General features: G+C 37.3%; 1 protein-coding gene across 1 annotated transcript; it reads right to left on the bottom strand.

The window, feature by feature from the left end:
- On the bottom strand, positions 1 to 26,778 carry LOC128672073 (enhancer of mRNA-decapping protein 4-like). The gene is made up of 24 exons (XM_053748983.1): positions 26,599 to 26,778; positions 25,847 to 26,052; positions 25,175 to 25,281; positions 23,841 to 23,947; positions 22,947 to 23,092; positions 22,095 to 22,294; positions 18,291 to 18,403; positions 16,948 to 17,258; positions 15,886 to 15,992; positions 15,139 to 15,253; positions 14,296 to 14,405; positions 13,870 to 13,952; positions 13,236 to 13,312; positions 12,415 to 12,527; positions 10,275 to 10,413; positions 9,286 to 9,429; positions 8,846 to 8,989; positions 8,622 to 8,757; positions 7,014 to 7,194; positions 6,160 to 6,325; positions 5,715 to 5,889; positions 4,751 to 4,868; positions 2,706 to 2,929; positions 1 to 2,195 (listed from the first exon to the last, which is right to left on the bottom strand). Exons 1-24 carry the CDS (start codon positions 26,631 to 26,633, stop codon positions 2,006 to 2,008), a joined length of 3,447 nt encoding a protein of 1,148 aa, XP_053604958.1. The 5' UTR covers positions 26,634 to 26,778; the 3' UTR covers positions 1 to 2,005.
- Positions 26,779 to 27,099: the final 321 nt, after the last annotated feature.

Genomic DNA, 27,099 nt, shown 5'->3' with positions numbered 1-27,099 from the left:
TGTGAAAAATCGCATATTGTTTATTTCTGTATATAATCCCGTGATTTGATTTCATAGTTAAATCAGATTAGGGAGGTATGTAATTGTAATAGGGAATTTAAGCGGAGCTGTGAATATTAGCGTAAGTTTGACCTGTTCTGCTGATAGTGTACCATTGCTCAAAATGACAAACAGATACAAACATTTAATGACCATTTTTCAAGGCCATTCGTTAAGGACAAGTGTGTTTAATTGTTATTCACTTGAGAAAACATTAATTGTAGTTTCAGTTCAATCTTTATTACAACATAAACAATCAAAAAATTAGTAATACAAATTTTCATACGTACATTCTTGTGAAAATTTTCACAACACGTCAATATGTCACAATAATAGTAATATCTTAAGAGTAACATAACAGTCACATAGCTGTATTTGTTATTAAAATATATCTATAATATGACTGCTTACCACTAAACTCCACAATTTCTGAGTCAATACAGTGATTGATATAAATTTTATATGTTTTATGCAAAGACGTAGGAGACTAAAAGACAATGAACTTATTGCAATAAAATGAGATAGAACATTTCTATACATTTTCCAACCTGTTTCATACAAAGCAGTAATATTAACGCTCTGTCCCGTTTCTCTTCTAATTAAGACCTAATCGGGATCAGCGGCATCACAGCCCCCGAAAACCAGGAACACGCGATAGATAGATATATTATATAAAAAAATATACCAATCACTGCACCAAGCATGCCTAATTATAGCCTATTTAATAATTTAATTAAACAGCACATTTTAAGTTTGCACTTTCGAGTCTTTGATTGTCTTCTCTCCTCACTAGCACGCGAAGTGTCCACTCATATCACATATCATTAAGTCGACTTTGGTTGTACTCGACGCGCGTATGTACTTAGAAGGTTGTTAAATGTTTTATTGTGTTTTTCCTAACATACACTAGCTAATTTCGAAATTGAACATATTAAAATCGAGCAATCAGATCTAGAAATATAGATTTTAGATCGACTACATGATGCCATATTTCTATGAAAATATTATAAACTATAAATAACCAACTTTAATTTAAATATATACTGTCTTGTTCAAATATCGTAACGTAACGCGAGAGATATACAAAACATTTTTGTTTACAATTGAAATTGAATTCCCATATTAATTAGAGAGTATACAGGGTGAATTAGACTCGTATAGGAGCAACTCTGAAATCGCGAAAAAAATCAGCTGTTCCATACAAAAAAAATCTAAAGAGGAAGATGTATGGAACACCTAAATTTTTTTTCGCGATTTCGAGGTACATAGAGATTCAGTATCACGGACTGTAGACAATAGTCCCCAGAGATCATAAAATCACCCTATAGCTGTGGAAGTAACCGAAACGCTCATATATACACCATAAACTTTTAATTGTGGCAAAAAATAAAATGGAATACCTATTACTGATAATATGTGCATAGTTAAAACATAAAATATCGAAATTGAAAAATTATCCAAAAAAATCTATAATAATGGGTTATACTTAAAGTGCACCACCTGACAGTAGTCAGATGAGCCTAGCTTTACTATGAAGCGTAGTAACGCTTCATAGTAAAGCTAGGCTCAGTGCCCGCTGCACTTCACACAAAGTCGATTTTCATTGATAAGTTCTGGCAATTCTTTTTTATTTATTTATTTTTTGCCTATGCCCGGGGTCATCGCACGCGAGAGCGAGTGCACACCATAAACTGTGAATTGGAATAATTGGAGTTTCAAACTACGTCCATAAATTCATTGATATTTTGGGATAAACGCAAACCTCAATAACTTTGGTGATAAACGATAATATTAAATTTTGATTACTCGCATATATTAATAGGGTCTCGAATATCAATATTAAGAAGCCTCTAATTTTTTGCCATAATTAAATATGTATGGTTTATAATATATGTACTTAGATATGAGAACATACGCGCGTTGAACACCCCTATCGCGGGCGACATACGCACCGACAAGACGAGGATCACCCGGCCGCCTTCACCAAGGACTCGGTGGCCATGAGCAGCATCCGGAACTGGCGCGCCAGCGCGTGCGCCGGCGACGCGTTCAGGAACGACACCAGCTGCTTCTGTAATTCCCTTATCACGACTGGCAGGTGCTCGCGGGTCACAGGGTTCGCCGTGTCCAGGTTCATCACTGCTTCCTCTAGGTACCTGTCATGGATGTAAAACTTTGAATGAATGAATGAATGAATACTTATTTGCTTTTCAAGTAATGTATTATATATTAACACATGTATTGCTGCAACACACGTTTTTATTGTCTATGTTGTTTTTTTTTATATAATCTGTCTCTTGTTGCTGTTCTGTGCTTTCAATTCAAACAAAGATCTATCTATATTTACAATAGGCCGTATAGTTGAATTGTTCATTCCAATTTAAAACACTTTTAAATTATATAGCACTGACTGTTGACCACAGTTACGCCCGCGATATCCTATGTTTTACGTTACAAATTATAGTTGTTCCAAATTTCATCAGAATCGACCTAGCGGTTTAGCCGTCATAGCATGACAATGGAAATTCATTTAAAGGTCAAATTTCTGAATAAGTGCCTTGATTTTAACAAATTTCGCATTTGTAATATCATTAGCATATTTCACGAAATTGGCCAATTTATTTCTAAATGTTCATTGATTCAATAAATGATTTTACCAAACTCACCTATATTTAAGATGCGTGTCCCTTGTCATGTCGGCAGCTAACTGCTGGACCAGAGACAACAAGACATGCTGTTTCAGCTTGCAGGGGGGCGCGAACACTATGGCCGGGTCACACGCCCTGCACGCCGCTACAACTAACGCTAAATCTGATGCGGACAACGCTAGTTGGAACGCGCCGTTAGCGTCACCGCGATTCATTAATGATTGGATTTCGGCTACTTGCATCTGTAATATAAATTTTTAATGTTAGTCTATTTATTAAAACTTTACTCCACTAAATACAATATGTACTTACCTCTTTAAGAGGTAAGCGTTTGTGAGTTTGTATGTTTGAGGCCGGTAATCACCGAAACTACCGAACCGATTTCAAAAATTATTTTATTATCCAAGATTGTTATAGGCTATATTTTATTTCAAAATTCCCACGGGAGCGAAGCCCTGGGCAAAATCTAGTAATAATAGTATAGATAGAAAACGGTTTTTTAATTAACTGCATTTTTTGACATTGCAATAGATCAGATCACAGAATGATCAAGATTATTTAATAAACACTCAGTATTGCCAGCTAAGAGCACACAGAGCCTTTATGTAATTTCTACTGACAGACTGTATAAGAGGCGTAAGTATTTCATTCATAATTTCACTCATCATTCCAATATTTACATGGTCCAATATGACGCTTTATATGAGATGGGCCGGGAAAAGTTGTATGAAATATGAATATATCCCATTTGGGTATACGCTAGCTAGCTATATGTCTGTACTCTGGTGTAGTAATAATGCAACTAATCACTAATTTAATACAAATGATAAATGTTAAAATCAAGCAACTTATTTATTTACTGGGAGCAAAAATACTAAAAAACTGGTATCAGTGCTAATTACTGTGTGCGTATTGCGGATTGCTATTTACATCTCCCATCGAGTCACCAATCACAAGTGCGCCATTGTGACGCAACGACAACCACACCGCAACGTGATTGGTTCGCTGCGCCTCAATTCGAAACGACTCGATAGTGACAAGTGTAATGCAAACTACTTCGCCCTTTGTCTCGAATGAATTTACCTAGTTGACGCAATAATGCTGAATTCTTATCAATTGTGTTATTGCTAACCTAAGGCATCTGATATGACTTTTACGAACCTAGTGACATCTAGCGGCTAATAATCACATACACACTATTTAGCTAAACTGTCAATCCGTGTGCATGTTTCCTCGCGATGTTTTCCTTCATCGGAAGCTAGTGGTGGTCTATGAAAACTACTATCATGTGGCACGAGTAGGATTCGAACCCGGGACGTTTTGACTGGATCGCCACCGCTTTAAATGCTAACTAATATTATGAAATGACGATGCTAATGATCAAGTAATGGTTCAATCTTTATGGGAGTTTGACAAAATGGAGCGAGTTACTTGTAACAGTATAGGCAAGGACTCTTGAACGCAATTTCTTGTTGCGTTACGTTGCGATCTCTGGAAGAAAACCGATGGTTTTATGTCAATCGATTTGTGATTCTTGCTATTAATTTTCGATGCAAAATTAAGGGTGTTGCAAATATAACTTATGGCTGTAAGACACAGTAACTGGCTCGGTGTGTATACACTGCCATCTAGCGGCAAATAGTTACATACACACTATTCAATCTGTACGCAGGTTTCCTCACGATGTTTACTTCACCGAAACCAAGTGATGGTCTATCAAAACTTACTATACATGAGCAGGATAGATACACAAACTAATGTGGCACGAGTAGGATTCGAAACTGGGGAACCTTTTGATCACAGGCGTCTTAAACACTGGTCCAACACCACATGAAAATAGCCTTTATTTTCCTTTAACCATTCTTCTTGTAAGAATTCTTCTAATAATGCAATGTATTTATTCAAAATTTATTGGATCAAGTGTGGACCTAATGCTAAAAGCATTCACACAGCTACAGGAAAACCAGAAAGATAATTCATACATAAACAAGGATAGCGTGTAACAAGCACACATGCTTGTTTGCCCACTATGCTATATAAAAGATACAAGTGGGAGTACTCACCCCCCTGTCGTGTGTGGAGGGGTGTGAGGCGGGGGTGGCGGGCGTGTGCGCGCGCGACAGCTGCAGCGCGACCGTCCTAGCTTGATCGCGCCACCACGACAGCTCCTTCTCTAGCACGCTGCGCGGTAAAACATGACACTGTGTTAATCATGGTTCTATAATAGCCCATTTGGGTTAATTTCACGAGCGTTTGAACGCGGCGTGTAGCGTTTCATTAGTGTCCCACATTTTTTTATTAAGATTAAAAAATATATATTTAATATTTTTTTCAATTAAACATTTATAAAATTAACATTATACCAGTACTTTAATTATTTATAACATAGGGTAATTACATTGATTACTGTCTATGGTAAAATTTAATAAACACTAATGACAGTCCGCGGCGGAGTTCAAAACGCACGTTAAAATTCACCCAGTTACATTGCAATCATACTCTGAAGATAAGAGAAATAATTATAATAATGCATGATCAGATGTGCACCTAAGATTGGCTGCCAACGGGAACTCCTCAACGGTTTACTGGACACGATTTTTTTATATGCGTTGAAGAATGTCACACGATATCTCTTCACAACAATAACAGCTTGTGTCAAGAAAAGGCATTTTGGTAAAAAAAATACATACAATTTTTTAAATACCACTCAACATACAAACAGGCATGGTGGGCCAAATGCCTAATGGAAAAAGGTCACCGCAGCCTCAGGACGCCTGCAACACCAGGGGTGTCACTAAATAAATATTTTCATCTTTTTTGAAGAATTCCATGTTCCAGTCTCAGGGGAAAACCGTGGCAGCTCATTTGGAACTTCGGAGTACACGGAAGGAAGTTCCAATTCCAATAGTTCCATAATAAATATAGTTCCAATTATATCTACAATATTTTTGAGCAAATAAAAATTATGATTAATTAAAGCGCACACGCGTACGCGACCCTTTGGGCTGCACGAGTGATTGACCATACCTATGCGTGATCTCCTGTATCTGCGCGGTGAGGTGGTGCGTGTGGACGCCGGCGCTGGCGCTGGAGGCGGCGAGCGCGGCCGCGTGTCGCTCGAGCGCCGCGCGCAGCGCCGCGCTGGCGGCCGCGCCCCCGCGCTCCGCCGCCGCGCGCGCCGCCGCTTCCGTGTTCGACGCGACTGTCGCCGGGAATTTAGGACGTGGGTGAATTTCACGACCGTTTGAACGCGGCGTGTAGCGTTTCATTAGTGTCGCACATATTTTTTTAAATAAATAATCTTTTTTTTTTTGCTATGATGAAAGAAGACTAAAGAAACTGCAACCCATCTTTTTTACAGAGTGTTGCGTCAAAAAGAGAGTTCCTGGAAAATCCAAGGACCACGAGCGAAGCCTTAATTTAATGTGTTGTGGACAATATCGTATTTAGATAACAATAAAGATATACTCACACTCCTTGGCGCCGTTTTGGAAGGCCTGGTTGATCTGTTTGAAGATCTGCGCGTGCGCCTTCTCCATGGAAGGCAACACGTTGTCCAGCAGCGCTGAGCGGAACGAAGCGCGCACCATCTCCGATAATGAAGTGGCTATCGATGTGCTGAGCCGTTCCATTACCGTCTGAAGGGAGTTGAGTTTTAGTTTAGTTTTTAATGCTTATTTACTTATTATTTGCTATATTCATTGCTGTAAGAAAACGGTTTTTAACAAGCTACGTTTTTTTGCCATTACAATACCAAATATAATGATCAAGATTGATAAACATCCACTATACAATAATTTATCTGTAATATTTGAATAATTTGATTACATATGGAACGTTACAAATATCGCGGCGGCGAGCGGCTGCGGCCGGCAGATACCGTGGGCCGGTTCGTGATTACCCTCTATTATGGTTGAGCTACGCGATGGCTGACCCATGCGTCAACTCGTGAACGGGTGCTGCCAGAGGGAACTGGTCAACTCGTTTGTTGTTTCACTAATTAATATATATATTATCAGCACTCGGATCACAATCAAAACCTGTTTTGATATACTTTTTGACTATGTACATTATGAACTTTGATATATTGTTAGAAAACAAAAGTAAAAAACAATAATGGTAGGCCCTTCTGGCATGATAGGGACCAACACTGTTCAAATGAGTTTCTTTCGGCATTTCTTCTCAGCCGTGGTCGTTCCGAAATGCCAGTAGTTTGTAGCTTGTGAGAAATAACTATAAATATAAAAATTGACGTAAAAAAGTTCCTGTGAAGGTCTAATTTATGAATATATGATTAGAATTGTAAGATAGTGTAGTATGACTGACCTTGCTGGTGGCCAGCTTGTCGATGTTGTCCCGCAGCAGCTGGTCGGTGGCGCTGAGCTTGGCCGCCAGCTCGTGCTGCAGCGCGACGGCGAGCGGCTCGAGCGCGCGCGCGGCGCCGACGCCCGCCGCCTGCGCCGCCGCGCGCGCCGCCGTCTCCCCGGCGCGGGAGATACGCTCCCAACTTGACACGGACAATATTCATCTTTAAACTTGTTCAAACACTCCATTTTCTTGATCTTACCCATGTCATTTTACCCCACCCCTGCCAACATCACATAATAAAAGGCATGTTTAATCTGGGCACTTTTGATCCCGAAATTCCCCCGGGAGCGAAGCCACGGCCACATTCGCTTGTTTGGTGTAAATCTTTGATGCAATCTTTTAAATCTTTTGTGTAAATCTGACTTTGATATAATAGACACAAGCGCTGCATCGGTTAAACGTCGATTATCTGATTTTTTTTTAACTTAATTACCGTTTATTAAATTGAAAAATATATAAATGTAACCACTGATTGCGGATCTTAGCTCTAACGCAGATATGGTTAAGTTTGAATTAAGTTTGCAGTGGTCGTTCCGAAATGTCAGTAGTTTGTAGCTTGTGAGAAATAACTATAAATATTAAAATTGACGAGAAAAAGTGCCTGTGAAGGTCTAATTTCTGAATAAATGATTTGAATTTGAATTTGAATGAAATAAATATTTAGATACATGCTCGAAAATATTTACTTCAATTTTGCTTTTATTAGTGGAAACCTATAATTGATTTCCCGATTTGTATTTAAAGCGACTATTCTGTATGTACAGCTGTTGGTTCTCCTAAGAATAAATAAATATGAGACTTCTATCGGCGACTTATATATAGTTGTGGTCAGTTAGCTAATTCTTACTAGGTGAAATGGTCCCAGTATGGGAGGACTGATCACCCGTCTGGTGCTCGCACGTTCGTCCCCAAAAAGTAATACAAAACAAATGATTGATAATGATCAATTAATCAAATCATTTGTTTGTGAAGTCGTTAATACGTGTGTATTATATATTCGTTTCTTCTCCGTGTTTCGAAAGTCTATTAGTCCCAACCATGACGTAAACTGTAGAGAATGTACTTGCTTCCAGTGATGGAACAACATGAGGAAACCTATGCACGAGTCCACTATTTAGTTAACATTACGTGTCATGTCAGATGTTATATGACTTGAAGAGATTCTGACACGAGCAAAATGTCACAATCGATAAGTTAGAAAGACCTAAGAAAAGAAAAAAAATGACAAGTTTTTGCAATCAGTCCTATCCAAGAATTAAGCCAGCATATGGGATTAACCCACCTCACCCATAATGAAGTCAAATCTATACTATTATTATAAAGAGGTATGCGTTTGTGAGTTTGTATGTTTGAGGCGGGTAATCTACTAAACTACCGAACAGATTTCAAAAATTCTTTCGCCATTAGAAAGGTCAGACATTATCCTAGATTGATATAGGCTATATACTTTATCTCAAAATTCCCAAGGGAGCGAAGTCCCGGGCAACATCTATAGTGGAAATTAAAGTTATTATAACTATGATTCTGTTTGAAAGGGCAATCTGAAACGTATATTTTTGTTCTCACCCGTCATGTAAAGCCGTGTGTACCGCGTTGGCCGTCCTCTGCGCGTGCTCATCTAAAGCGGAGTCGAGATACGCTCGGGGACTCCCCACTGCGTCGCGTAATGCTCTAACTTCGTGACTTTGCGCTTGAATCAGTTCTATAACAGACATATCACACTCAAATAAAACATACATACATACATACATACAGTGTTTAGTTTCCCCAAAAGCTGTATCTATACGAACCTCTGAGTTTATCAATCTTGTGGTCCAAGCTGTCGAGGCGCGCCCTGTCGGCGGCGGAGAGCGCGGGGCCGGCGGGCTCCGCAGCCAAGTTGCCCGCGCTCAGCGCGTGCCCACTACTGTTGCCCAGCGCTGGGACTGATGTACCTGAGCGTGACAATGTTTTTCTAGAAATATAATTTACATTTTTTGCAGCAAAGGTTGTAATATGATATGCCAAAAATTAAATGACAAAGAATGATCTGATGGTGCATCCAGGAACGGCTCCAGACTTGGGAATTCCTCAACGGTTTCACTGCACGGTGTTTGTCACACATTGAATGCAATAAGATCTCACTGACAACAATAAAAGCTTTGGTTATCGGCGTGATTCTTTCACTGATGATTCTATAACTGTGAGATCTAGAGTTGTCTAAAGTTGTCTATTCTTCCTCTCCACATACCCATAGAGTTGGCCAGAGAATTGGTCATGTTCAGCGAGGTGTTGGCGAGGGAGTGGCTGGGCAGCCCCTTGTCACTGGACGCCTTGCGTTGGTTCGCTTCGTTGATCTGCGCTATGGAGATCTGTGGCCAGGACGTGTCGCTGTCTGGGAACAAATATCCATATTAGTATGGATAAGTATGAGATTCCATCAAAATCGGTCCAGCGGTTTAGTCGTGATAGCGCAACAGACAGACTTGACTTATTACTGATAATATTAGTATTGTAAGCCATACTAAAGTCTCTCTCAATGAAAGTCTGTCTGTCTGTCTGGCCCGCTCTCGTGGCTAAACCACTGGACCGATTTTGATGAAATTTAAGACCCCTAGTTCAAACATAAGGTTACCTTTTTTTTACAAAAATGAACCCCCCAAATGACTATACTGACAAATCTTCGAGCTCAGTGATTCTGTCAAATTCAAATCATTCAAGACATTACACTTTCACAGACACCATAGTTCCATACACCAAAATATCCTATTTGGTAATCAAATCAAATCATCTTTATTGTGGATCACAGGACACACACATAGATATTACAATATAGTTAGTATTTATAAAAAATAGCAGACGAGAGAGAGAGAGAGAGAGAGAGAGAGGACGTTATACATCCCAAGTATTTTAAAAGCTTTATATAATTTGCAATGTATGTATGCATGTATGTATACAAAATTTCAGCTCAATCGGTTCAAGATATCTGCTTCAAAATTGTGTAGAAAAAGTTCAAAATTAAGTATTTTACTCAATTGCATAGGTACTAGGTTCATTTACACAAGTAAACCTCGCGACAAGCTTTTATGGTCATATAAATTGTGTATAATGAGGTTATAAGTTGATAGTTAAAATTATTAAGGAAAAAAATATTTTCTTCTTTTTGGAAAGAAAAGCTAAAGAAAAGCTATTTTTTTTTAATTTTTTTTTTCTTTAAATTTATTTAAACATAATACTCACTGGAATGAACCAGGGGCGCGGGCGGCGCGGGGGGCGGCAGACACTCGGCGGGGAATATGTCTGTCTGGTACACGCTCGGCGATATCTCTTCGTCTAGACCGGCGTCGTTGACTGGCGTGTTACTTGATTCTTTTTCTTCCTAGCGATGGAGAAAATAATGAATAGGTATGTGAAAAGTATTTCAACAGGAATTTTGTGAAAATTCAAATTCATCTAATTTATTCAGAAATTAGACCTTCACAGGCACTTTTTTAACGTCAATACACTCAAAATCAATCACGCTTGTGAGAAATAACTATTTAATATAAAAAATAGTTATCACAAACTACAAACTACTGGCATTTCGGAACGACCACTGCTGAGAAGAAATGCCGAAAGAAACCCATTTGAACAGTGTTGGTCCCTATCATGCCAGATCGGCTTACCATTATTGTTTCTTACAATTTTTTTTCTAATAATATATCAAAGTACATAATTAAAAAGTATATCAAAACAGGCTATGATTGTGAATAATAATAAATATGTAAAATATCTCTAATAACACCGTGAAGCCAAGATTCAATCAAAGTCAGATTGGACTCTTAAAATTAATTTTGGAACAACAAAGAATAATTTCAGAGTGCAAGCTACTGCTTGCGAGCCTTACAAATTGTAGATATAATGGTAACAATGTACATTTTATGTATTACTAGCTCCGGCTCGGGGCTTCGCTCCCGTGGGAATTTCGGGATAAAAGGTACGCCATGTGTTATTCCAGGTTATATTCTATCTGTGTACCAAGTTTCATAACAATTGGTCCAATAGATTTTGCGTTAAAGAGTAAGAAACATACATACACACTTCCTCACAAACTTTAGAATTTATAATATTAGTATATAGGATTTTTTATTGAGAAATTACCTTTTGCCCACAAATCCGCCCGCGATAGAGTTCTCGGGTCGTTCACTATATTTATTCTAAATTGCACTAAAATCGGCTCAGCGGTTTCAAAGCGTGACAAACAAAAAGACAGACATACTCGTATTTGGGTGAATTTCACGAGCGTTTTGAACGCCGCCGTGGGCTAGCATTAGTGTTTATTAAATTGTACTATACTATTTTATAAATAAGTAAAGTACTGGAACAATGTTCATTTTATAAATGGTTAATTTAAAAAATATATATTCTTTATTGAAAAAAAATTATGCGACACTAATGAATCGTAACACGCCGCGTTCAAACAGTCGATGATTCACCCATTTTTGATATCAGTATAGATGGAAGTATAGATTAGACCTTCTCAGGCAGCAGATTGGGTTTAATTGGCCGCACGATGAGGGACAAAAGATAGCGCTGTCCTGTTTCTCCTCGTGTATTTTTAATACGCTGTTGCTATTCTAGTATGAGCGAAACGAAAGGTGACGAATACATACTTTTGTTGATTTTGTTAAACAATATTTAAATGTAAACGGACAACACACAACGGCCCACACTAAGCTCTAAGTTTGTACACAGAAACTAACACAACACATCTAAAACCGCAAACAAATATTTGTGTAAATATAGTTTTACAAAAGTAGTTGTTATATGCACATTTATAGACGTCCACTCATTGCTTAAATAATAAATAAATAAATATATTAGGACAAGGACAAATCACACAGATTGAGACTTGTGTTATGGGATACTAACTCAACGATACTATATTTCATAACATATACAATATACATAATATAAATAAACATCCAAGACCCGGGCCAATCAAAAAAGATAATTTTCCATCATGACCCGACCGGGGATCGAACCCGGGACCTCTCTTTTCAGAGGCAAGTACTTTACCACTGTGCCACGGAGGTCGCCAAAAAAGTACTTTCGAGTAAAATTGTTATATAGTTAATACATTTTAATAAAACAAAAAATCTATAAGACAGCACAGTCGACCGCATCTCAAGTTATCCTGCAAAGATCTTTATGCCGTGCCGATAGGGGCGAGTTTACAATTAATGTTGGTAGCTTGATGTGCCGTTGAGTGTTCTACTTCTTCATCTGCGCTTTGGAAGTCGGCAGTAGACTTAGAAGTTGTTTTTTTTTTTTTGACGTCAATAAGCGATGTATATCATCCTATATTGAATAAAGAATTTTGAATTAGAATTAGACTCACCATGTGTTTATAATAGTCCCTTTCGAGTGACATGATCTGCTGCACCTCGCGGCTGGGGCTGGAGCCCGCGGAGCCGGGCTTGCGCGGCGCCGGCGTCGACTCCGCGCCTGCGCCTGCGCAGAATCATAGAATATAGAATATATTGTTCATTGACGTCTTTGGAGAAAATGCTGCCTGAAGCTTCACCTGCGCTTTGGAAGTCGACGGTAGAGTTCGTTTAAGTTTTTTTTTGAGGTCAATAAGTAATGTATAATACATAATCCTAAAGCACACTAGGTGGCAGAAAACACGCCTAGCGTGTTACACAAACTGTATGGGACTACATACTGTGTCTGTCGTGAGGTAACCTACTTGCCGTTCGACGTGGTATATAGTCCTAAAAGTTTTGTCAGATGCCTTTAGGCGATTTGAATAAAATCTGACATCAGTGTTAGCAATTAACACACTGGAAAAAAAATAAATTGGACTGTATGAAAGTTTGTAGGCTTGTAACACAAACATATTTTTACTTCAAAAAAAAAACATATTTTTACTTCAGTTTCATTTCTCAGAAACATGACTATTATATTAATACTAGTTGTAGTGGCCCGTCTCGGCTTTGCTCGAGTAAAAAAAATAATAAATTATACAGCAAAACCTTGCACAGTAATCACAATATCCAAACTGCATGAAAATCGATGCATTAGTTTTTGAGTTTATCGCGAACATACAGAAAGACAGACGCGGCACAGGACTTTGTTTTATAATATGTAAGGAAGTGTAATATTATTATAGTGTATATATTACAATGATTTTATAAATGTAGTGACACAATAACTCACCGGCGGAGGCCCTGGACTTGCCCGCGTCGGGGGTGGCGGACAGCGGGGGCTCGTCCTCGTCGCGCTTGCCTGGCGAACTGTAACATACTTACTTTATTCCAATTCAAATCATCTAGTTCAGAAATCAGACATTCACTGGCACAATTTTTTCAAAGTAAATTTTTATATTAAATTGTAATTTCTCACAAGTTACAAACTACTGACTGGATACAAACTGCTTTCATGACGAGTCACATAAGACAGATTAAACTATTTCTCCCAAAACATTTTCAGAAAATACCTAAGTTAGAGTAAGTAAGTAATATATAAAATGAGCGTTAAGGCGATTTATAGTAAATATCACAAATTATTAAATTAGCTAACATATAACGGATTTATGATTATAATAATAACGGAAAATATCTCGAAATATTTAATATTTTTTTAAATCTATTCTGAAAATTAGGACTTAAACAAAAACAAGATAAAAACAATTATTATGAATCCACACACAAATTATATAAATGCAAAAGTTTGTATGCGAGAGAGAATGTCAGTCACTGAAAATCTAAATCTTTACGTCAAAATTGCTACAACTCGCATAGGACCCGAGAGGTTGTTAAAAAAAAAAACAAAATTATAACTAGACAAAGACCTGAAGGCGTCGGGCGTCATGAGGTTGAGCTGGGGCGGAGCGCCCGGGGACTCCGCGCGCTGCAGCAGCGTGCCCGGCTGCGTCTGCAGTGTATATGTTTGTTACTACATACTGCATTGTATAACATGATTATTTATTTATTAAACTTTAATGTGCCAACCAACCAACCAACCAACCAACCAATCAATCAATCAATCAAATCTCCCAGCTGACCATTAGGGCAAACAGAAAAAAATGTGTCGTGCAAAAAAAGTAACACAACAAACTTACATAACCTGCTAATATTATTAATGCGATGTAGTTATGTATGTTTGTTACTCTTTCACGCAAAATCTACTTGACCGATTGTTATGAAAATTTTGTACACCGGTATAATATAATCTGGAAACACATAGCATTTATGGATGTTTTGTTTGTGATTGGTACCTGCGACCTCATGAGTAGGTTCTTGAGTTGCTGGCTCTGTTGCTGCAGTATACTGGACGCGGCGGCCGGAGACTCGCTCGTCTTGTCGTCTAATGACAGCTCTGACAGCTCTGTACGCGACATTATGACAAATAAAAAATTTATAATTTTATTGATTAAAAAAATATTTGATAGAAATGAACGAATTATGTGAATACATAATTCGATGTGTTAATAACGAGTGTGTTATTGTTAGCTAACATTGGCGTCCGATTTTATTCAAGTCGCCTGAAGGCATCTGGCATGACTTTTCATCCCGGAAAAATAATTGCTCCCGTGGAAAAATTACACGGGCTAAGCCGCGGGCAAAAGCAAAGTGAGTCATATTAGCCTTAGGTTACATGTTTAGATTTTAGATACTAACAATAAGAAAAAGTTATTAACAATATTATACCTTGAAATAAAGAATATTTAGAGGGTAAAGATAATAAATTATTATACAGAGTGATTTTTTCATTTGATTCTGAACAACTTTTAGTATGGGGGTAAGTCCGAAATCGCGAAAAATCAGTAATATATATAATATTACATATATATATATATATATAATTGTTTTGACCGCTTTCTATTTTACTATAATGAGAGTCTGAATTCCATATATCCTAGCGTATAGCCTAGCCTAGCGTGGGTATATATATATATATATATATATATATATATATATATATATATATATATATATATATGTAGATACATTTTTCACAGCTTAGATATTTAATTTATTTTTATAAATAGCGTTGGAATGCAATTTGAAAAAATGTTATGGTTACTTTGTGCAATAAAGAATGATTGTATAGTATTTACCGGCGTCAGGATGCGCAGGCGGCGCCCGCGCACGCGAATACACGAGTTCGCCCTCCTGCAGTCCCTTGGGCTGCACGATGTACAGCCGCAGCCGCGTCTCCGCCGGCTCCGGGCTCTGCGGCGCCAGCGGCCGGGGTCACTCACAAACATCTAACGCATAACCTCCCAAAGGCGCTCTTTTTTGTTGAAAACGTTCACTTTATGTCCGATTCCGCTACATAACGCTACTGTACTGTCTCGTATTGCTCGGCATACAGTTGAGATGTGTAGAATCGAATTTTTATATGAAAAAAAAAACTACGAATCACGAAAAGTCGTAGAATAAAAGTTACTTGTTTGTAAAAGGTACCCGAGTAGTCTTTAGAAGGTTTTGCGTTTGATAACAGTGACCCAGTATAACTGCATATATATGTATTTCTTGGAGAATATATAGTGTTTAGAATTTTTTACGACGACAATAATTAGTTTTAATATCTGGATTTGGAAATAATCAATCTTGATTCAATTGATTCCTTCCTCGTAATAATTGATGGATCCTAATGACAGCGCGGCCGCAGCGCTCATAACGCTCTGAATCCTAACCACCCATTGACATTAATAAAATAGGCACTTAGTATAGATTTCATTGGACCATATTAATTTATTTTATGCTTTCACAAATATATAAAAGAAATGTAACCGGTGTGCGTAAGCGCAGCCTTAAATAAGAATAAATCTATCTATCCATATATAAAAAAGTCGACTCACAGCATTATTAAGATCAAAATCATCGGGCGAATCGGGCGTGTCCCCGCCTGATCCGTTTGCGTGGAACGGGTCGTCGCAACTTGATTCACACTTCACTTGCTCTTCATCTGTCGACACACAACACAACAATTCAACCGAATTCTGTAGACCAACCACGACGAACATTTTTGTTTGTGTATGGTAACCGTATTTACTGAATGGTTAACACTACAGAGACAAGCTCAGATAATAAAACAGCCTTAAATTTACTTTAATAACATTGAATTTAAAATGATATAATTGCACAACAAATGACGACCTCGGTGGCGCAGTGGTAAAGTGCTTGCCACTGAACCGAGAGGTCCCGGGTTCGATCCCCGGTCGGGTCATGATGGAAAATGATCTTTTGCTGATTGGCTGTTTATCTATATATATGTATTTGTTATAAATCTGATCTTGGATGTTTATCTATATATGTATTTGTTATAAAATATGGTATCGTTGAGTTAATATCCCATAACACAAGTCTAGAACTTACTTTGGGGCTAGCTCAATCAGTGTGATTTGTCCAAATATATTTATTTATTAAGAAAATAGATATTAAAAGTCTAGGGGCAGATGTCCCCGCATGACTAATAGAAACGTCCAGGAATCCATCAGGATATATAACGTTCATGTTTGATAATTATTACGTGGGTCAAAACTTTCCGACAAAACGTCATGTTGTAATCTGACAGATAAACATCTAGATTGGCCAGTTAGCCCTATCCAACACTTGTGAAATATAATTGTTGACGCTATCTGTATGATACATTTAGGTTTTCTGTTACTTTATTAACAAGTAGTGAGAGGCCCTTAATCATATAAAATGGCTGCAGAGAACACGGGTTATGCGTCCTTTTTGTCTTTTTCATAAGATCAACTATAAATGGACGATAATTTAATAATAATAATATAAACAGTTACAAAGGAACTTAAAATTTCAATTCAATCGTTCGTTTTGCTAAAATTACAAGTTTTAACGTTTTAACAACAGATAACAGCGCAAATGTAAATATAAAAACGAGTTTAATTAATACTCACCAGCGTCAACAATACAGAAGCTCAACACAGGATACGGAAGCAAGAACTCCGCTATACTCTTACAGTACGCTGTCGTGTCATCCACGTCCCAGGCCATATTCAACACGTACAAACTTCTGGTCTTAAAGTCCGACAGCACCAGGTAACTGGCACTAGTGTCTAACATGGCCTTGAGGCCCAGGACTGGACCCTCGGGGCCAAGGGTCGGCGTGAACGTGATGGTCTGAAGGCAATTCCATGACTTGCACGACCAGATCTTGATTATCGTGTTGTTTTCCGCGCCCGTGACGGCGAATTTCCAAAATTGTACGCTGGAATACCATTTTCAGTGAAAATGGTTTAAATAAACTCCGTTTAAACTGCGTTCATTTTAACTTGCAATATATGTAAGTATGTACAGGTGGAAACTTTGTACAGTTTGGGATAGCAGATCAATCATTGAAAATAGATCAAACAGGAAAGTAGAGTAGCACCGACTAATCTTGTAATTAAATTTTGAAGTAAATATCGTTAACCGATTGGACTGAAATTTTGTACAAACGTTTAGTTTGTATGACAATACATTATTGTGATAAGCATGGCCTGATTGATGATGAGGGAATTGCTCGACGGTGTACAGCACTTACAGCACGGACCAAATTTCTTTTCATCAGTCATTGAATGCAATAAGACAATAAAAGCTTGTGTCAAAAATGACATTTTTTACAGCAATATAAATGCGGACGCGCTGTCATTACAATTTTTAAAATTTTATCAAAGACAATAATGATTTTACTATATTACTTTACATTAATTACTCTGTACTGTAGTAATGTCAATTTTATGAATGATTGATTTTGGAAATTATTCCTTCCTCAAGAAAATTGACGGATTCTAATAACCGCGCACCGGTCGCGCCGCAGCGGTCGAAACGCTCTGCGAACCACCCAATTACATTTGTGGTTAATAGATATTTTACTTTAGAATGTAGGTTCCAACTAGTATTTGATTTGCTTTCAACAAAATCCAATATAATGACTCTGAAATTTGTTTAGATGTTAGGTCTTATCAGAAAATAAGCGAGCGGCCAAGTGCGAGTCTCTCAACTCGACCATGAAGGGTTCCGTAGCAGCAAGTAACATAACATAAATTCCTGTTTACGTTTAACGTATAAAAAAACCTACTTACGGTTTATTAAGTAGGTGTTATTTAAACGTTACGTTTTTTTATGTACATTACATATTTTTTTGAGTTTTATCATTGTTTTCTTTTAGAAGTTACATGGGGGGGGGGGCACATTCATATCCCACACGTATGGGTTTGATAATAAAAAAAATAGTTTCAGTTCTTAGTAAGATACTCACTCAGTGTTGTAGTTCTTATGGTTGTCGAGGAAGAAGAGACAAGAAAGCGGTTTCCCTCCGTGCGGCTGCCATTTGTGGAGGCAGCGGGGACTGGACTCGTTGCGCATATACACCTGGAATATATAAATACATTATTATAATCAACTAACTTTTGCTCGCGGCTTTACCCGCGTGATTTTCCCACGGGAACAGTCATTTGTCTGAACAGGATGAAATGCAATCGGGATGAAATCCTATGTCCTTCTCCGAAAATCTAGATGTAATTTGAAATACCTAATTTGAAATTACATCTAGATTTTCGGTAGGTCTTTTTTCGGATTACTTTATAAGTCATAAAATTAATTAATTTCAAAACAAATATATATATATGCCTATAGGAATCTCGGATAATGTAGCTTTCTAATGCTGAAAGAATTTTTGAAATCGGTTCGGTAGCTTCAGTGATTACCCGCCTCAAACATACAAACTCACAAACGCATACCTATTTTTATAATATCGATATGGACTAGCGATCTAACCCGGCTTCGGGAATGAAATGTCTAAACAACAGTGAAAACTAGAATCGGCGTGGTTCTAAAAACTTCCCACATCTCCTATACCTATATAGGCTGCCCCGCCCCAAACTTCCAAACTCGTCTATTGCTCAATTGATTTCTCGAGTTAGTGCCAAGGATACACGCTCGAGTCGAGCATTCTTACAGCAGGTGATCGGGAAAGCAAAATTAGTACAGTCTTGGTTATTGCTACACTTTTCGGATTTGGGCCCTGTACTACACTCTTGGTGTAAAATGCAAAGATTCGATGCCGCCATTAAACTGAAAATAACAGTGACAATACATTATGACCTCTTTTAGTCATATCGCGTGCGCGCTGGCATGATTTTTATTTCTTTCATTCTAAATTCAAAATGTTAAATTATTGTTCCACTTGATATTTTGAAATCACATTTTGACTCATTTACCATAACGATATCGGCACGTACCACACGTACGCTGTAATAATATATATATATATATGTAATGTAAGTAAAATACAGGTCTGTATTTTACTTACATTAATTATACTATTATACAACTGTCTGCCTTTACCAAATAAATAAATTAAAAAAAAACAATGAAAAAATTCCAATGATTTATGTTCTATGTCGCTCCTGTCGCTCCTAGTCGTTTTGGCTCAAAGGCTCTCCTTAGCAATTGTATTGAACTTCCAAAATAACAAATCGTAATTTTACATGTCAAAGACCATCGGTGGCAATCGTATCTGTCAATATTTAAACTAAGAAGAACACATTGTCATTTGTTCTTTTATCAGTGGCCAGTATACGAGGGCTGCTATTTATGTATCCGGAATAACAAAATTAAACAAACATATATTATTACATATGGTTTTATTGTTTCTCGAAGTATTCTCCGCGATGATCTATGCACTTCTGCATACGATGAAACCAATTTTCAAAGCACTTTTTCCATTCTGATTGAGGTATGTCCAAAACGTGTGTTTTGAACGCATCAACGGCCTCTTCGCGGCTCGAAAAACGTTGACCACGTAATTTATTTTTAATGTTTGGAAATAAATAAAAATCATTGGGTGCCAGGTCGGGGCTGTACGGCGGATGACCCGTCAATTCAATCTTTTGACCCTCCAAAAAATTATTTGTTTCAGCCGACTTGTGGCAGCTAGCATTGTCGTGATGAAGTATGATTCTGCGTTGTGGGTTGTTCTTTCGTATTTTTTCAAAGACTTCTGGCAAACAAATGGTGGTGTACCATTCAGAATTAACCGTCCTACTATTCTCTAGTGGCACTGTAGCTACATGTCCGTTGATACCAAAAAAACAAGCGACCATTTGCTTTAAAGTGCTTCTCGCACGAACAACTTTTGTTGGATTCGGTTCATCTTGAAAGACCCACACCGTTGACTGCTGTTTAGTTTCAGGGTCATAAGCATAGATCCAGGTTTCGTCACCTGTGTAGATATTATAAACAGCTTTTGACGTGCCACGGTTGTATTTTTTTATCATTTTCTTACACCAGTCGACACGAGCCTGTTTTTGATCTACGCTCAAGTTGTGCGGAATCCAACGCGAACAAATTTTTTTAACAATTAAATGTTCGTGTAATATCGCGTGTATACTCGTCATACTAATGCCCAGAGACGCCTCTATCTCGCGGTATGTAACATGACGATCTTGCATTACTAATTGTCGCACAGCATCAATATTTTGTTGTACCACTACCGATTTAGGACGACCCTCCTTAATTTCATCCGTGAGCATAGACCGTCCACGTTGAAATTCCTTAAACCAATAATACACAGTGGTTTTCGATGGTGCTTCATCTCCAAAAGTTAAAATCAGTTGTTCGATGCACTGTTTTTGAGTTAATCCACGCCGAAAATCATAATAAATCATCGCGCGAAAATGTTCACGAGTTAAATCCATGGCAATGAAGACAAGCTATTTTCAAAATTGGCGCCAATTGAAAAAAACAAATGACAGGGACATGAAAAATATTTATTCTCTAGCCGAAGAGTTCTATTTTCAAATGTTGTAATTACTTTTTAAATATTCTAGAATTATTGGCCAGTTCCGGATACATAAATAGCAGCCCTCGTACTAACATAAAACCTGGACAGCAATTCAACACGTTAATGCAGCTAGCATTATGGGGACCTTCGGGCCGGATTCTGCACGGAGTGGTCTCATAGATTAATAAATATTCGCCAACTCTACATACTTAAAACTGCACTTAAAAAGCATGTGATGACTCTCAGATCCGATGATTATTTCTTCCCAACTTCTTCAACGCAGAATATTTGAAGTTTATTTACCCAAAGTAAGAACTGCCTTTGCCCAACATATGCAAGAATTTATGTTAGCTTCAGTATATAATAAAATATTAAAGGTTTGTGATATTAAAACGCTAACAGTCAAAAGAGCCAAACATATTATAAAATCATTCTTATTAACCTTGACATATGCTGAAACTGAATATTTCATACAAATAATCACATAAAAATAATACATTCATCTATACAATGGGTATAGATTACAATGCATCTAGTCTTTGTTAATACAGTGTTTAATTTAGTTTGATTTATTAAGCATTTAAAAATATTTTGTATTAACTAAATCACGAGTATGTTTAGTATTTTCTCAAACGTATATCTGGTCGTGTCTTCTAATAAAATGTATCATTATATATTTCTCCACTACAACATCATTTATAAAGCAATATTGTAATTAACATTGTATTTAAGTATAGCTTTTAGTGCTAAACGCGTCGCTGAGTAATGTATTTCTTTTGATACTTAAAATTGTGTTTATTTCGATACGATGAACATGTAAAAATCGTAATGTAAATTGTAAAACGTTCTGGACGCTGCGATACAAGCGTCGCTTAGTGCAGAGTCCAACTTATAAATTGTAAATCTAACTACTAAAATGATTCTTTCAATTATTGTACTTTTTTTCTTTGGTGAATAAAGTTAATATTATTATTAAAGTATAATTAATTTTTTGACGAAGCACGTTGCAGATTTCTTCATGTAAACATTTTGACGAAGCTTCTTGCGGATTTTACTGTTGTATATTTTGACGAAGCTTGTGGCGGATACTTTTCTGTATACGTTATGTGACGAAGCATGTAGCAACTAATTATGTAAAATAAAAAAAAAGTGAAAATGCAAAACAATGCACTTCGCCCTCGGATTTCAATTTCGAATCCGAAGCGGAATGTTCGGTGGAAAACACTAGTGTCAGTGACCATCGGGCCGGGCACTCCGGTGTGGGCGAGGATGACTCACCTGGAAGAACATGACGACGCCGTCCTGTCCGGCGGTGGCCAGCGCCGTGCCGTCGGGCGAGAAGGCCGCGTCCACGATGGCGGCGCCGTGCTCCGCCGCGGCCAGCGCACCGTCCGCGCCCAGCAGCTGCCCGGCCGCGTCCGCAACCCCGCGTCCGCCCTCCACTCTCGACACTATCGCGCTCATGTTCCACATGCGCGCTGCGGACATGGTTGGTTCGTTGTTAAAACATAAAATGTCCTTTACATTCAGCCCATATCGGCAGGCAAAGTTGAGTAGGTAAAAGTTAAAGACTTTAATTTTTACTGAACGACATAAACACTTGACTGGATATTAAGTCAAGTGCAAAGCAATAGGTACATAATTTACTAAAATATCATTGTTATTACTATTGAGTATTTACTATTATGTATTAATGTCATGATTAAAATTTGTTATTCAGAAATTCCTGAATACTATAGAAACATTTGTCTGCAAGCATTTCATACGATTTCTTTTTAAAAGGCCCGTATTTTACAGTCGTAACGAAGCGTGTGATTATAACTTAAATATTGTTTAAACTAACGGCCCGTCCCGACTTCGCTCGTATAAAAACATAGTAAACATCGCTCCCGTGGAAATTTAAAGATAAAATATAGCCTATAGCAATCTTGGATAATGTACCTTTCTAATGGTGAAAGATTTTTTTAAATCGGTTCGGTAGTTTCGGAGATTACCCGCCTCGAACATACAAACTCACAAACGCTTACCTCATTATAATAATAGTATAGATTGCAATGGTGCAAAAATGTAGTTTAACAAAAATCCGTTTTCTACACTTTCTGGACAGAGTGTCATTAGCAATAGTCTCACCGATGTTATCGTGTGTGGTAAGCAGCAGTCTGGCCACGTCGTCATCCTGAGTGTCCTCCTCGTCGGGGATGTAGGGGCACCACACCACCCGCGCGGCAACACCGCCCACGCCCGTGTCCTCGCGGATCTCCGCTATCAGCGTACACCTGTTACAAGATCGTTTAATATGACCATTTCATTTGTTTCGTGAATAGTTGGCACAAAGTCCAAAACTGATTTGGTTAACTAAAGTCCATACTTCACTATATGTAGTATGAAACAAAGTCGCTTCGCGCTGTTTGTCTGTCCCTGTGTATACTTCAATCTTTAAACTACGCAATGGATTTTGATGCGGCTTTTTTAATAGATAGTATGATTCTTGAGGAAGGTTTAGTTGTATAATTTATTATGGTTTTACGGGACGGGCTGCTACGATATTCTCGGCGCAAAATGTCCTTTTTTCAAAATATCCTTGTGTGTTTTTGATGATAATTTAGATTAGCAACTGATTAAAACAGTTTATTTTATTAAAAGGACATTATCAGATAAGGACATTTTGAGAAAGGACATTCTGAGAAAAGGACATTTTGCGCCAAGACGTTCTAAATTAACCAAAACTGAAATTGTAAAAACACCAACACAGCACATCACTTCCTGAGCCATTGAGTGTTGTGTAATTGGAATAGAAAAAGTAGTTTCTGCAAATAAACTTAATGGCTAGAACAAGTGGACAAGTGGATAGAACACGACGGAAAAGTGAAACAACTAAGTGATATTTAAGCATGTGATATCTTAAAATTGGAGGATAATGTGTGTTTGACAAGTGTTCAACTTTAGAGATAGGTGTGTTTAAGTTTACAAATAATTTTGTAGTCACAGCACTCTTCCTCTTGGGCAATTGTTTGAAATACAGACCTTATCCCATCGGTGGTTTCAATCTCGTGAACATAGAAGTTCCCTTGCTCGTCTATACACGCGAGCACCACTTGATTCTGGATGTGAGCGAACGCCAAATCTTGAACCTAGAAATTAATAGATACAGATTTTTTCTATTGCATTTTGATTCAAACATATACATGTTGTCTCATAATCGTGCGTTGTAAAAAACTAGGTTTCAAAATGATCATTTAAAATCTATTCGATCATATTCTAAACAATTTCTTTTTGAAGATTTGGCTGTGAATTTCCTAAGGCTAGGCGATCTAGGGGGGAAACACACGCAAATCCGAGTTTCAAATCAGCAACTTCATTACTTACTATATTTAGTTTGAGGGTCTTATAAGCAGAACTGATACACTCAAATCAATGTTCAGCCATAACTTGCCGACCCATTAAATAACTTTGTTTTCGTGTCGCCATTTGTTGCGCCGTTGCGCTAAATAATCAAATGCTTTGTTATCAACATGCTAGTTCATAAGAACAGCAGAATTTTTTAAAATTGTAGCAAAAAGATTGCTCAAGTTTTATCAGTTTCATCATGTCAATCAATCATGCATTTTAAAACTTGACTGGTGTCAAGTTTCACTAGTCTCCAAAGAAATTAAAGAATATGCAGTTGACTGTACAAACAGCAAAAGATTCAAATTCGAATCATTTATTCAGAAATTAGACCTTCACAGGCACTTTTTCTCGTCAATTTTTATATTTATAGTTATTCTTCACAAGCTACAAACTACTGGCATTCGGAACGACCACTGCTGAGAAGAAAGAAACTCATTTGAACAGTATTGATCCCTATCATGCCAGATCGGCATACCATTATTATTTCTTACAATGTTTTTTTTTCTAATAATATATAAATTCTGTTCTCTAATAATATATAAAATAATATGTAATTGTGTTTGTAATCATATAATTTCTAATAATATATAAATTATATGATTACAAACAGAATGATTATGAATGACATGGCAAAATCATCACGATGGTGCCATAAAATTAAAATGTGAAGTTATTATGAATGAGTAAAGCCATTCCTAAACTTGGATGTAAAATTTGTATGATTTTTGTTATAATGCATCCACTGTTTTGAACAAAATTTTTATTCACGATAGATCATTCATGTTTTTTGACATCAAACAAATTCTTCCTTATTGGACTGACAAAGAACGCCCAGTGATTTAAAAGTATTTTTACGCGCGAACGAATTCGCGAGCAAAGTTTATTTTAATGTAAAATTCAGTCTCAAAACACATCCTACAAGACTAGGTGAGAGAGCTTTAAAAACATAATAATGTGGAAGTACTTACCACTCCTTTCATGCCCTTGATGAGGGTGCGTCGCTCCGTGCCGGGCTCCGGGGTGTACACCACGCGGACCATGCCGCTCCATGATCCCGGGTTTAGAGGATTTGTTGCTACAAATAAATAAATATAACAGTAACAGAAATAAAACTTGGTTAATATGTAAATAGTGGCTGACTTAACCTATGAAGAGATTCAAATTAGGCAGTACAGTTCTAAATTCTCACTAAAATTATAAATTCGAAAATAAGTTTGTTTGATTATTACGTATTCATGCACTAACCAATCTTCTTGAAATTTTGCATGAACATAGTTTGAAGTATGAAGAAGGACAGAGCACCGTAGAGCACCTTTCATTCTGGAAAAATATCTGTGTACCCATGGAAAAATTACGCGGGCGAAGCCGCGTGCTAAAGCTAGTTATTAATATTGGGACAAGACAAGAATTAATTTCTTAATTTATGTGCATAGAACAGACTAAATGGAGATAAATAACATAAGAATTGCACTCATCCATCCATACTAATTATAAATGTGAATGTGAGTTTGTTTGTTCTTTCACATTGAACAAACCTTAGACTCATAGTAATTTTTGGTGTGGAGACAGTTAGAGAGCTGGATATTATCTATTTTCTTAAATACTAGTTAAATAGGTTTAAAATATATTGAATCCTAAACCTTTTATAGAATATGCCATATATTTCCCGCTAATGTGTATAGCGAGCAGCTGCCCATGATAAAACTTGGGCTCCCAGTTGTAGTCCACCAGATTACGAAGCTTGACCTTGGAGCTGCCATGGTTATGGTTACCAGCATTGGTTGTTACTACTACATCTGTTGCAAAAACTTCTGCACTACAGACACCATCGCCTTCCGAGAAGGATCTGTAGAGAGACGTGATTAACATCAATAAATATATAAGTAGGTACCATATAAGCAAATTGGTATCTCAGTTTGTGTTTGATTTTGAAAGGCAAAACAAACATCCTTGTGCTTCATTCCACATAATTTGCACAACCTTCAGCCGTGAACACGGATGTGCAAAGAGTATACATTAAAGGGAGTCACTGACAAATTTTGGTAAATTTAACACTGTAAATTTGACTAAATTCTATGGTGTAACTTTGTAATATTCTATAATAAAGAAACAGTTGATGCGTCATACTGTTATAGAGGGTGTAAGATGTCATAAGGGTGCCTATTCATGACAATGACCTTGAACAAAATTATAATAAATAGAGGTGCCAATGATGATGAGACCATCAAACAATTGATTAGTAACAGGTTATAAAACTTTTCATACCATGTATTACTAAAAGAAACCACTCGGGATGGAACATAATGTATAATGTAATTAATTGAAAAATAACATTTGGGAAGAATAGTCGTAATTTGGCAACGATTACAAAGTTATGATCCAAATTACTTACATAGTTTGAGTAGTATCCGTTAGCTTCGGAAGCATTGTCAATGGTAGTTTTACTTCTGTAATCCTAAAACTGCCTCATGAATTTCATGGGATTCACCAGGTTCAGAGAAGATTCAAAACTTGGCCAAAAAGATAGAAAAACGCAAACTGCCGATGCCGACAGAACCGACATGAAAATGATGAATGCGTTTTGTTTTCTCTTCTTCAAGTTTCTTTTCCCTTTCTATGAGACAAAAAGCAGAGACCTGAAAAGGCTGGGAGTGAGTTTTCATGAAAATGCTATTTCAAAGAGACAAATTACTTTTAAAACTTATCGAACAGTTGGTACATTAAAATATACAAGAAAACAGCTAAATAAAATTTTGACACGAAAACTAAACGCATTCAAGTCAGTTTCCGTTATCCCTTTTTCACATTGCTTTTTCCCTATGAATGTATAGAGGTATCTTTTTTCGTAGGTAATGATTTTTACTACATACCGTGTGTAGTAATTTTTGAGAGC

Source organism: Plodia interpunctella, chromosome 1 (assembly GCF_027563975.2).
Source record: "Plodia interpunctella isolate USDA-ARS_2022_Savannah chromosome 1, ilPloInte3.2, whole genome shotgun sequence".
NCBI classification, from domain to species: domain Eukaryota; kingdom Metazoa; phylum Arthropoda; class Insecta; order Lepidoptera; family Pyralidae; genus Plodia; species Plodia interpunctella.
The sequence above is the reverse complement of the archived record's forward strand: the minus strand, read 5'-3'. Positions and strand labels throughout refer to the sequence as shown.

Bases quoted from the DNA above. Each gene is read 5' to 3' on its own strand.
- LOC128672073 (XM_053748983.1), bottom strand. From the start codon at position 26,633: ATGCTTCCGAAGCTAACGGATACTACTCAAACTAT. The intron at 10,414-12,414 runs GTGAGTCTAATT...CTCCATCGCTAG, and splicing joins GGGACTATTATAAACACATG to GAAGAAAAAGAATCAAGTAA. The intron at 2,196-2,705 runs GTGAGTTTGGTA...CATCCATGACAG, and splicing joins GACACGCATCTTAAATATAG to GTACCTAGAGGAAGCAGTGA.